The sequence below is a fragment of the Staurois parvus genome, unplaced genomic scaffold (genome assembly GCF_062004578.1).
Source record: "Staurois parvus isolate SC_StPar_1 unplaced genomic scaffold, SC_StPar_1.0 ptg000235l, whole genome shotgun sequence".
In the NCBI taxonomy this organism is placed as follows: Eukaryota; Metazoa; Chordata; class Amphibia; order Anura; family Ranidae; genus Staurois; species Staurois parvus.
The window spans coordinates 6,246,406-6,258,725 of record NW_028318031.1 but is presented as its reverse complement, the minus strand read 5'-3'; the positions used below and the strand labels follow the sequence as shown (position 1 = coordinate 6,258,725).

The window sequence follows — 12,320 nt, the reverse complement described above, 5'->3', positions numbered from 1 at the left end:
GACAGGAAGTGAGAGGAAATCTCTAGCAAAGACAAAGACAAGAAAAAAAAATCCTCACAATAAAGGCCAATACCATTTACCTAATGCTTTAGACCAGGGGTGGGCAAACTTTTTGACTTGAGGGCCGCAATGGGTTCATATATTGGACCCGGGGGCCGGACCAAGAGTAGATGAATGATGTGTATGTGTCATCCATAGTAAGTATAGTAATATTCCCCCATAGTAATTAATCCCCCATATAGTAATTCATCCCCCATATAGTAATTCATCCCCCATAGTAATTCATCCCCCATATAGTAATTCATCCCCCATAGTAATTCATCCCCCATATAGTAATTCATCCCCCATATAGTAATTCATCCCCCATAGTAATTCATCCCCCATATAGTAATTCATCCCCCATATAGTAATTCATCCCCCATATAGTAATTCATCCCCCATAGTAATTCATCCCCCATATAGTAATTCATCCCCCATATAGTAATTCATCCCCCATAGTAATTCATCCCCCATATAGTAATTCATCCCCCATATAGTAATTCATCCCCCATAGTAATTCATCCCCCATATAGTAATTCATCCCCCATATAGTAATTCATTCCCCATATTAATTCATCCCCCATATTAAGTCCCCAAGTCCCCCCTGTGTCAATTCACTTACCTTTGCTCTGCGCGTTCCTCTCGCCGTGTTCCCGCGCCGTTCCGGTGTAGCATGAAAATCTGTCTCCTATGAGGATCTGTCCCCCTCGACGTATCTGCGCATGTGCCAGTTTCAGGCATTAGCAGCCGATCGGCGATCTCCGGCATATGCACAGATACGTCGAGGGAGACAGATCCTCATAGGAGACAGATTTTCATGCTACACCGGTCTTCAGGGCGGACTGTGAGAGGAGCCTAGCGGGAGCCTAGCTCCGCAGGCCGGATTAAAAGGTCCGCCGGGCCGTATACGGCCCGCGGGCCGTAGTTTGCCCATTGCTGCTTTAGACTCATGTCCCTCTTTTCCTTTATTAAAGTTCAAAAGGTGATTTTGTTTTTGCTCACAGAAATGTTGTTCTGAAAACTAAATCACAAAATCTCATTTTAAAAACCGGATAAATTAATAAATAAGCACAGATATATTAAAAGTATCTTTAATTATTTTATTGCTTTAAATGGACAAAATCTTTCATTTTCTTTTCCACCTATTTGTGTATAGCAGTAGTACATCTTAAATGTCTTTTTGTTATTTTAGATAGAAATTCCTGTTGTAGACCATGAAGTGTGCAAGTCTGGGTATTTAAAGATTGGAAGGGTGCTAACTGACGATATGCTTTGCGCAGGACTGAGAGAAGGTTTGCAATTTGATTGAGTATATAAGAAAGTATTTATGTATTTCTATATCGTGGAACCCTGGACAGAGTTCTTACTAGTTTGCGATAGAGAGGCAAAAAATTAGAACCTCTTTTGGGCTTTTATTTTTGTCTATGTCCTTAGTGGGGAGATTTCCTTCCACATCCTATCCTGGAGACACAACAAGAAGGGAGAAAAAACCTTGCACAAAGTTGAAGGAAAATCCCAGCTTTTGTCAATGTATTATCCCCTTTTTACCCCTTCACCCTTGTCTGTTTTGGAGGTGATACTTTACTTTGACTTTATATAAGAGCACATAAACTACAAACTATGTGCACAATGGAAAAGTTTGTTTTGCTTTATTTCAGGTTTGTTCGGTTATAATTTAATTTCATCATATTTGTTATGTTAGAATGATTCATTTTCGAAATTTGTTTCTATTCAACATTTGAAATTCCCATTTCAGAAGACAACTGTATTCTTTCTATTTGATTCTATTCTACGCAAATTTAGAAATTTCGAATTTCGGAAGACAGCCATATTCTTTCTATTTTATTGTATTCTATTGGAAATTCAAATTTCGAAATTTACACTTCGGAAGACAGCTTTATTCTTTCTCTTTTATTCTTTTCTATTCTATTCTAAATTAGAAAGATTGCTATATGGTTTCTATTTTATTCTATTCAAAACTCAAATTACATAATTTGAAATTCAAATTTCTGAAGACGGCTATATTTTTTTCTATTCTATTCAAAGTTCAAAATTCAAATTTTAGAAGACGGCTATATTCTTTCTTTTTTATTCTAATCTATTCTAGTTTTTTCTATTCTATTTTTTCTATTCTATTCTTTTCTATTTCTTTATTTTCTATTGTATTCATTTATATTCTACTTCAAGAGAATCCTTTTCTATTCTGGTTGGTTTTATTCTGTTCTATTTGTTTCTATTATATTAGTTTTTATTCTATTCTGTTATTTTCTATTCTTTTCTATTCCTTTATTTTCTATTCTATTCTATTTCATTCTATAAAGCAGCCTAAGTAGGAATCATCCCTTATTTTACTTTTATACCTTACTGTATTTATTGCAATATGTTTCCTTTTAGAATTTCCAGCACATACCCCCATAGTTGTCATTGCCTACGTCAATTGGAAAGTCTCCTCACCTTACAGGCAGACAAGTGGGACTTTTAGAATAATGTGTTTTTTATTATGTTTACTGCATTTTTAAACATGAGATAATTGTTCCTAATTATTGTAAATGATTAAAACTTAGTGATGTGTCATTAAAACAAATGAGAAAAAAACATCTCATTCTACTGATAAAACTAATTATTATATTTTTAACAACGTGTACAGTCAATGCTGGTGCTAAAAATATGATAAATTTATATTCAATGACTGACAACCCTGTTACACTAATAATGCAATTAGGAAACAACATCATTTATTAAGTAGCATTTGTTTTCCTATATTTGTGTGTTAAACAATACCACTTTTTAAAGCCGTAATCCAGGTGTAATATTTATTGTATACTCACATGGTTCAGCATCGACTATTGTAAGTATTCATATCTTATATTGAATTGGCTGCTGTGGACTTCGACAATCTACTACACTGATAGCAGTGATCTTCTGTGGTTACTTGCTCAGCACTGCAGCCATGTCAAGAATGCCTTGAATATTTTCTTCAATGAATACATGGTGTTCTCTGTTTGGATAAGGTGAAGGGAAGGGGCAGTGATGTTACCATCTCTTCTTTGTCCAATTAGAGAATACCTTACATTGAAAAAATACAAGGGGGTCTATGAATGGCAGCTGTGCCAAGTGAGCTACCCACTGTGGTCAGTGTTCAGAGGGGAAGTCAATCGGCACAGGACCTGGAAGATCAAAGCTGTCACTCTAGTAGAGTCAACTACTGCAGTGATTGTCAGCTTCCCCAACAACCCCTCAAGGTTGACATATGTGTTCTTACATGGGTCCATGCTGGACCAATGTAAGTATGCAATAAAGATTAGTTTCAATTACCATCATTCTTGGTCTACATGCATGTGCATGAATATGTGCTCAGAGGAGCTTACAGGCAGCCAACCACCACTCCAAAGTCTGGACTGATGGAAATACAAATCCATTCTTTGGAGGTTTGGAGTTTGCAAGCATGTTACTCACTCTAAGTAACAGTACTAGTGCTTGGTGATTGGACCAGTGTTGTCACATGGTTGCTAGGACACAGGCAGCCCTGTGTAAGCTCCAACTTAACCCCTGTAATCATGCAGCCACTGTAATTGGTTGTCACATTGCTCACATAATCAGGAGCCAGTACCACCAGGTACCAATCGTTAGTGAAGGCCAAGAGCTGCCTTTGACTGTGTCGGCGTGAGCAGGAAGCTTGCTTTCAGCACAGAAATTTTGGCTTCCTAGTGACTTATATATGCGACATGTGGGCATTAAAGTCCCACCCTTTTTCCTACACATACACTATATTGCCAAAAATATTGGGACGCCAGCCTTTACACACACATTTCTCCATAGGAATCAATATTGAGTTGGCCTACCCTTTGCAGTTAAAACAGCTTCAACTCTTCTGGGAAGGCTGTCCACAAGGTTTCGGGGTGTGTCTATGGGAATGTTTGATCATTCTTCCAGAAGTGCATTTGTGAGGTCAGGCACTGATGTCGAATGAGAAGGCCTGGCTCGTAGTCTATTCTCTAATTCATCCCAAAGATGTTCTATCGAGTTGAGGTCAGGACATATATACACAGCTGCATGCTTTCAACACTTGCTCACCTGCCACTGCTGCCAGTCATTTCTTAAGTGAAGTGCGTTTTTTGATGTGTGAATTATGATTATTATTAATATTATTATTCAGGATTTATATTGCTTTGATAGTTGGTGCAGCACCTTACAAAGTAAAGAGAGACAGTACATTTAAAATGAATATACATAGACTTCATATATATAGTTAATATTAAAAATACAATTTAATACAAAAGGGTTAGGAGGGCTCTGCTTGTGAAAATGTACACTCTAAAAGAGAGGACCAAGTGATTAAAAAGGTTGAACTGTAGGGGATGAGTTGATTGAAAAGGTAAAAGTTAAAATTTTAGCTCAAATGACAAATTGTTTGTGATCATAGACAGCCCAAAAATATTGAAATCAACTTAAAGAGTAGTTGTGCCTTTAGTACAGTCTACTCTAATCCACCTTCCCTAACCCCTCTAAACTAATCTACATAAACACCCCTAACCAGCTTCTTACCAACCTCAGTAGCTTAGCCACAGACTGCTCTGATGTCTATGGCTTTCTTTACCAGCGTGATTGATCAGACAGTTATGGTGTGGGTGGAATTGGGGTAGGTGTTTGTGGGTATTGTACAATCCCATGTTTACACTCCATCCAGAATCATTTTAAAGGCTTTCAAGTGTTCAAAACAACATTTTATTATTTAAAAATGAAAAGACAAATTTCAATGGCTACATTTCTTTAGGATTGTTGGCATTTTAACCAGCATAAGCCTAAAGCCAACCATAGATGGTTTGAATATCGGCAGGTTAAGCAGGAACCGGCCAAGAATCGAACCATGTATGGGCAAGCTGAATGTACCCAAGCTGATAAATTGATCAACTAGGGTACAACCAGCCTGCCAGATTTTACACGCGATTATCGCTAGTGTCTCTTATAGCTAATCACTGTGTTCTCCCAGCTGGGGTGGCTTCCTCGCCCCTCCTCCCTCTGCTGGGAAAACACAATGGCTCGGTGGGAGGGATTCTCCTGTCATCCTGGTTTCAGGAAAGAAAGTTGCTCTGTCTATGACCAGCCTTAGGTGAGTAACACACAGCAGTTATCCTAAAACTATTGGTCTGGATATTCATACTAAAACTGTTTGTGCATTCAATGACTCAATGAATGTTGTTCAAAAGTACTTTAAAATTTTGCATGCCTTTAACATTTGATTTCAGAATGAATGTATTTCCTGAACAAAAATCACATTGTTAGAAATTCATTAACTCAATAAAAATTTTCTGTCCTGCTCCTATTAATTTTCTTGCCACTAATGAGCAAATTGTTCCCCATGAACATTTAGAAATCGAAAAAACATTCTTAAAGCTGAACTCCAGGAATTCAGCCATTTTGTACAATATGCTAGCTCTCGGAGCTCCATATAACTTTGGGATGTAAACTAAAGAGACATGACGTGCACTTCATTTGGCTTAACTCATGGTAAAACCCTTGGCAAAAGGTATGGATTCACCACTCTTGGAAAATGTTCATTCAATTCTTCAATTGTGTAGAAAAAAAACTAATCACAGACATGTCTCAAAATTATTTTCATTCAACATTCCAACCTTCTGGCTTTAAGAAACACTAGAAAAGATAAAAAAGAAAGAAAACTGTAGTCAGTTGCAACTGTTTTTACAGATCAAGCAGAGGAAAAAAAATATGGAATCACTCAATTCTGAGGAAAATATTATGGAATCATGAAAAAAACACTACAGTACACCACTAGTACTTTGTTGCACCACCTCTGGCTTTTATAACAGCTTGAATTCTCTGAGGCATGAATGTGACTATCGACAAACAGAATTCTTCATCAATCCAGCTCCGACTTTCTCTTATTGCAGTTGCCAGATCAGATTTGCAGCTTGGAGCCTTGTCATGGACCATTTCCCTTAACTAGTTGCCGACCGCAGATAGCCGAATGACGACTGCACTGCGGCCGGCCAGTTCTGAGTGGACATCATATGACGTCCTCCCAGAACGCGCTCTCCTGCACGCCCCAGGGGGCGCGCACCCGGCGATCTCCGTGATCGCTGTGTCCTACGGACACAGCTGATCACGTGATGTGGTAAAAAGCCAATCACAGTGGCCTTTTACCACGTGATCAGCGGTGTCCAATGACACGCTGATCAGAGGGAAATGCAAGTGCCGGTTCTCGGCTGCACTTTCCTCACTCTGTCAGATCGTGAGGAAAGTACTGCCGAGAACCGGCAGTTGTCAGAGCGGGGATCGGCACCGATCATCAGGGCACTGATGATCAGTGCCCTGATGATCGGTGCCCAGCAGTGCCACCCGCAAGTTCCGCCCACCTGTGCCCAGCAGTGCGCCCACTAGCTCCGCCCACCTGTGCCCAGCAGATCACCCACCTGTGCCCAGCAGTGCACCCACCTGTGCCCAGCAGTGCACCCACCTGTGCCACTCTGCAGTGTCACACACCTGTGCCCAGAAGTGCCACCTACCTGTGCCCAGCAGTGCCACCCACCTGTGCCCACCCACCTGTGCCCACCAGTGCCACCCACCTGTGCCCACCCACCAGTGCTGCCCACCAGTGCCACCCACCAGTGCAGCCCAGCAGTACTGCCAGTCAGTGCCACCAGTCAGTGCCCAGGGGTTGTGCCAGTCAGTGCCGCCAGTCAGTGCCCAGCAGTGATGCCAGTCAGTGCCATCTATCAGTACCCATCATCAGTGTCACCTATCAGTGCCGCCTATCAGTGCTGCATATTAGTGCCGCCTATCCGTGACACCTCATTAGTGCTGTCTATCAGTGCCGCCTATCCGTGCCACCTCATTAGTACTGCCTATCATTGCCCTTTAGTGCTGCCTATCAGTGCCCATCAGTGCTGCCTATCAGTGCCCATCAGTGCTGCCTCATCAACGCACATCAGTGAAGGAGAAAAAATACCTGTTTGAAAAAGTTTATAATAGAAACAAAGAAACTTTTTTTTTTTTTTTCAAATTTTTTGCAATTTTTTTATTTATAGCGCAAAAAGTAAAGTGCCCAGCGGCGATTAAATACCACCAAAAGAAAGCTCTATTTGTGAGAAAAAAATGATCAAAATTTCATATGGGTACAATGTTGCATGACCGCGCAATTGTCAATCAAAGCTGAAAATTGGCCTGGTAAGGAAGGGGGTATAGGTGCCTGGTAGGCAAGTGGTTAATTTCCACCATAGATTGTCAATTGGATTGACGTCCAGACTATTTTCAGGCCATGCCATTGACATCATGGGGTTTATTTACTAAAGCTGGTTGACTCAGAATCTTGGGCACCTGTGCATGGTAGCCAATCAGCTTCTAACCTCAGCATGTTCAGTTAAGCTTCAGCAATAAAACCTGGAAGCTGATTGGTTTTTATGCAGAAGTGGACAAGATTCTGAGTCAACCAGGTTTAGTAAATAAACCCCCATATGTCTTTCTTGAAGGAAAATTTTCATGACTTTTGCCTAATGGCAAGATGCATTATCATCCTGAAAAATGATGTCATCATCACCAAACATCCTTTCAATTGAAGGAATAAGAAAAGTGTCCAAAATCTCAATATAAACTTGTGTATTTATTGAAGATTTAATGACTGTCATCTCCCCGTACCTTTACCTGACATGCAACCCCTTATCATCAATGATTGTGGAAATTTGCAGGTTCTCTTCAGGCAGTTGTTTTTTTACATTTCACTGGAACGGCACCAAACAAAAATGCCAGCATCATCACCTTGCCCAATGCAGTTTTGTGATTCATCACTGAATATCACTGTCATCCAGTCATCCGCAGGCCATGATTGCTTTTCTTTAGCCCACTGTAACCTTGTTTTTTTTTTTTTTTTAGGTGTTAATGATGGTTTTTGTTTGGCTTTATTGTATGTAAATCCCAATTCCTTTAGGCGATGTCTTACAGTTCAGTCACAGACATTGACTCTAGTTTCTGCTCATTTGTTCCTCATTTGTTTTGTTGTGCATTTTCTGTTTTCAAGGCATATTGCTTTAAGTTTTCTATCTTGACACTTTGATGTCTTCCTTGGTCTACCAATATGCTTCCCTTTTGCAACCTTCTTATTTGATTTGTACTTGGTCCAGATTTTAGACACAGCTGACTGGGAACAACCAACATCTTTTGCAACACCCCGTGATGATTTATCTTCTTGAAGAATTTTTTTAATCCTCTCCTTTGTTTCAACTGACATCTCTCATGTTGAAGCCATGATTCATGTCAATCAGCTTGGTGCAACAGCTCACCAAGGTGTGCAAGCTCTCTTTTTTACCTGCAGGCTAATTAACAGATGTAATCTGATGCAGATGCTTGTTTTAGAAATTCATAGTGCATGGTGATTCCATAATATTTTTCTCAGAATTGAGTGATTCCATATTTTCTTTCTTTGCTTTTCTTTGCTTTTTTCTTTGCTTGATCTGCAAAAACAATTGCAATTGACTGCAGTTTTCTTCCTTTTTTATTTTTTCTAGTTTTTCTCAAAGCCAGAAGGTTGGAAAGTTAAATGAAAATAGTTTTGAGACTTGTCTGTGATTATTTTTTTTCTACACAATTAAATAATTGAATGAACATTTTCCAAGAGTGGTGATTCCATACTTTTTGCCAAGGGTTTTACCATGAGTTAAGCCAAATGAAGTGCACGCCACATCTCTTTAGTTTACATCCCAAAGTTATATGGAGCTCCGAGAGCTAGCATATTGTACAAAATGGCTGAATTCCTGGAGTTCAGCTTTAAGAATGTTTTTTCGATTTCTAAATGTTCATGGGCTCCGAGAGTTCACAATACTCCCAGTACTTTGACATCAGAGATGCAGTGTTCCCGTCCCCTCCACTGTTCATTTACAGGAGCCATTTTATTATTATTATTATTATTATTATATCGAGTTTATATAGCGCCAAAGGGTTTGCTCAGCGCTGTACAATGGGGGGGGGGGCAATACATGGCACAGTACAACAATAACAAACAACGTACGAGGGGTAAGAGGGCCCTACTCTTTCGAGCTTACAATCTAGGAGGGAGGGGGTAATGGTACAGTAGGAAGTGGCTGAGGGGATTCATTTTATGAATGAGTTCACTTGGACAGGAGGAGGGGAAGGGGAGCACCATAGGGTCAGAGTGCTGAAAGCATAGCTATAGTTATGCTCCTGGCATATAAGAAAAATAGTAATTGTACATTTAAAAGATAAGTCCATGAGGTGGTATGCACCTCATTGGACATAACCCCCTACTAATCTAGCACAATTTACAAAGTAGCTGAACTCCTGGAGTTCAGCTTTAAACTGAAAAAATTCAAATGAAATTCCAATAGTGTATAGTCAGCTTTAGCAGCCAATTTTATTTAAGTTGGCTATACACTAGTACAAATTTGTGCAAAATGTTTCATTTTAATAACTTTTGTTAAATTTTCTAATCGTTAATGGGGTCAAATTTTCTACCACAGTTACAAGAAAATTTTTTTTCAAACTGGCCCCGTTGCCAGTACCAAGTGACCTGCTGTGACCAATCACAGCAGGTCACATGACAGTAGTAAATAATGGATGGCTTCCTTTCGTGCCATCCATTGTCAAGTGTGTCTAGCTGTAAATAGTCATATGAACAGGCTGGGCCAATCACAACCCATCTGTGTCGTGTGATTAACCGTGGCCAATCACAGCTAATCACAATAAAAAAGCCTGAATTAATCTAATTAATTCAGTTAAATGCTTGCTTATAGCAATCAAATTGTGTAAAAAAAAATACTGATCACCTCCCCAAAGTAGTACAATTTTACTATGCTAACATTATGCTACTTTGGTCATAGTGTAATATGAAAAAAATCTTTAAAAAAAGAGAAAAAAATGTAATAAAAAAATAATTACAAATTTTTTCAAAAATTAAAAAAAATTATCCTTTTTTTTTTTGTACTGTCACCAGTCAGTGTCCCTGATCATCGCCACACCAGTTATATAATGACACTGTACTGCACTGGTGACAGTATGTAAAAAAAATTTGTGAAAATAATTTTTTTAATTTATAAATTTTCAAAAAAAAATAACAAAAAAATTACAACTTCAAAAAACTCACCATGCCTCTTATGAAATAAATTGTACTGTCCATTTTGCATTTTTGGGGCTCAAGAAATTAGATTGGCTGTCAGGTATGATCAATTTTCAGATATATGCCATAGTTTGTGAACTGTATAACTTTCCTACAGACTAAATAATGAATACTGATTTGGGTTATTTTCTCCAAAGAAATGTCGCCGTATACATCTCGGTCTAAATTCATGAAGAACAATTATTTATTTGCAAATTTTTGTGACAAAGACTTTTTTTTTTCAAAATATTCAGTCTTTTTTTTGCTAATTTAGCAAAAAATATAAATCCCAGTGGTGATTAAATACCACTAAAAGAAAGCTCTAGTTGTGTGAACAAAATGGTAAAAACATTTAGTTTGGGTACAGTGTTGCATGACCGGGTAATTGTCATTCAAAGTGTGAAAGCGCTGAAACCTGAAAATTTACCTGGGCAAGAAGGGGGTAAAAGTGCCCAGTATTGACGTGGTTAAATCAGATTTTTTTTTTTAAGATTTTAAGAATTTCACTGTTGTGTGTTACTACACTTTTGCACACTGTTTTAAACCTTATCAGCCAAAGACCACTGTGTTTTTCAGTTTTGCTACAAGGTAAATGCATATACTGAACTAACAGTCTCAATTTTATTTCAGGAGGGAAGGATGCCTGCTCTGGTGACTCCGGTGGTCCAATGGTCACCTTCAGTCAACACAAAAATAACTGGTATCTGGCAGGAACAGTGTCCTGGGGAGTTGGCTGTGGAGATAGTGACAGATATGGTGTATATTCAAATGTCTATAAAAATGTAGACTGGATAAAAGCAACAAGTGGAGTGAACTATTAATAAAATTAATTCTGTTACAAAATAGAAAAAAACTAATTATTTAATAAAGCATGGGTTTTATGATACAATATCCACATTTTTTTTTCCTTTAAAACCAAAACTTTCAAAAACTGTTTTGTTCTTGGTCACCCTGCAGAAAGATGACGTGTTTGCCATACTGAACAGGTTGTCAAAGAAAAACTATAAGCAATTGGGTACCTGGGAGTACGTTTACCTCCATTTTGCTCAGTGAACAGCTCTTAAAATTTCCCTGTATAGAAGTTGTACACCTCAGACATGAAATATGAACAAAACACACATTTCTAGAGTGTTTACTTTCCTCTCTCCAAAGCATTGCCATTTGTCTCTGATGCCCAGTTCCTCTGCTGTCAGAATGAGTAACTTCTGACAAGTTTTCCTGAGACCAACAGCTAAAAAGGTGAGAGGGGAGGGATCGCCAGCACACAACCTGTGATTGACAGCCATAACTCTATTCTTGTGTGCTGAGTGAAGGGGGTGTGTCCCTTCCCTCCAATCAGCTCTCAGAGTTCCTGCATATTGTGTAACTGCAGCTCCCCACCCCCTGCTTTGTGAGTCTGTGAAAAATCCTTTTCATCTCTGAGTTTTATGTGGCTGTACAGGTCAATTGCAGTAGATAAACAGGTGCAACTTATGGAGGAGAATTTGTTTCATCTCTCTGTATCACCTAAGGCTAGTCACTTCACTGTGTATAGTTAAGGGTTTAAAACCACTATGAGCTTGAAGCCTAACTCTGTGCTATTTCACCAAAAGATTCCGCAGGAAGTGTTAGAAAAACAACTCAGGCAGCAATGTTCACCTTCAACCTTCAGCTCTTCAGGGAGTACCTCTTCACCACAAGATTTTGTCACTCCCCCCTGAAGTATAAACACATACCGTGAGTGTTGAGTATCCTGGCCCTGTCAGACACTGCCCTTTACTATACTATATATATATATATATATATATATATATATCTAGATTGTAAGCTCCAAGGAGCAGGGCCCTCACATCCCTCTTGTATTGAACTGTATTGTTGCTGTATTGTCTCCCGTTATATTGTAAAGCGCTGAGCAAACTGTTGTCGCTATATAAATCCTGTGTAATAATAATAAATAATTATATATATATATATTTATTGAAATATATTTTGATATATATTTAATATGGCCAAAATTGTAGTTTTTCAAACATATGGCAATATATTTGGGAAGAATATTTTTAAAATATATTTCAAATATATTCTTCTTCCATGTGGGTATAGCCTTAGTGATAAATAGATCTTGTGGGTTTACCCAATCATTTTCAGAGCATTCAGTCTTTATGATCTGCGTGAATGG

The 12,320-nt window shown here is 38.7% G+C and overlaps 1 protein-coding gene across 2 annotated transcripts in view; it reads left to right on the top strand.

Annotated features, from left to right (window-relative positions):
- Positions 1-11,053, top strand: part of MASP1 (MBL associated serine protease 1) — a 119,049-nt gene extending 107,996 nt beyond the window's left edge. Inside the window, exons 15-16 of one of the 2 annotated variants that reach the window (XM_089680132.1) lie at positions 1,232-1,331; positions 10,793-11,053. In XM_089680132.1, coding sequence (XP_089536258.1) covers positions 1,232-1,331; positions 10,793-10,983 — 291 coding nt within the window. In that variant the 3' untranslated portion in view covers positions 10,984-11,053. The remainder of the gene's footprint in view (positions 1-1,231; positions 1,332-10,792) is intronic. The other variant, XM_089680133.1, reaches the window with a different exon arrangement.
- Positions 11,054-12,320: the final 1,267 nt, after the last annotated feature.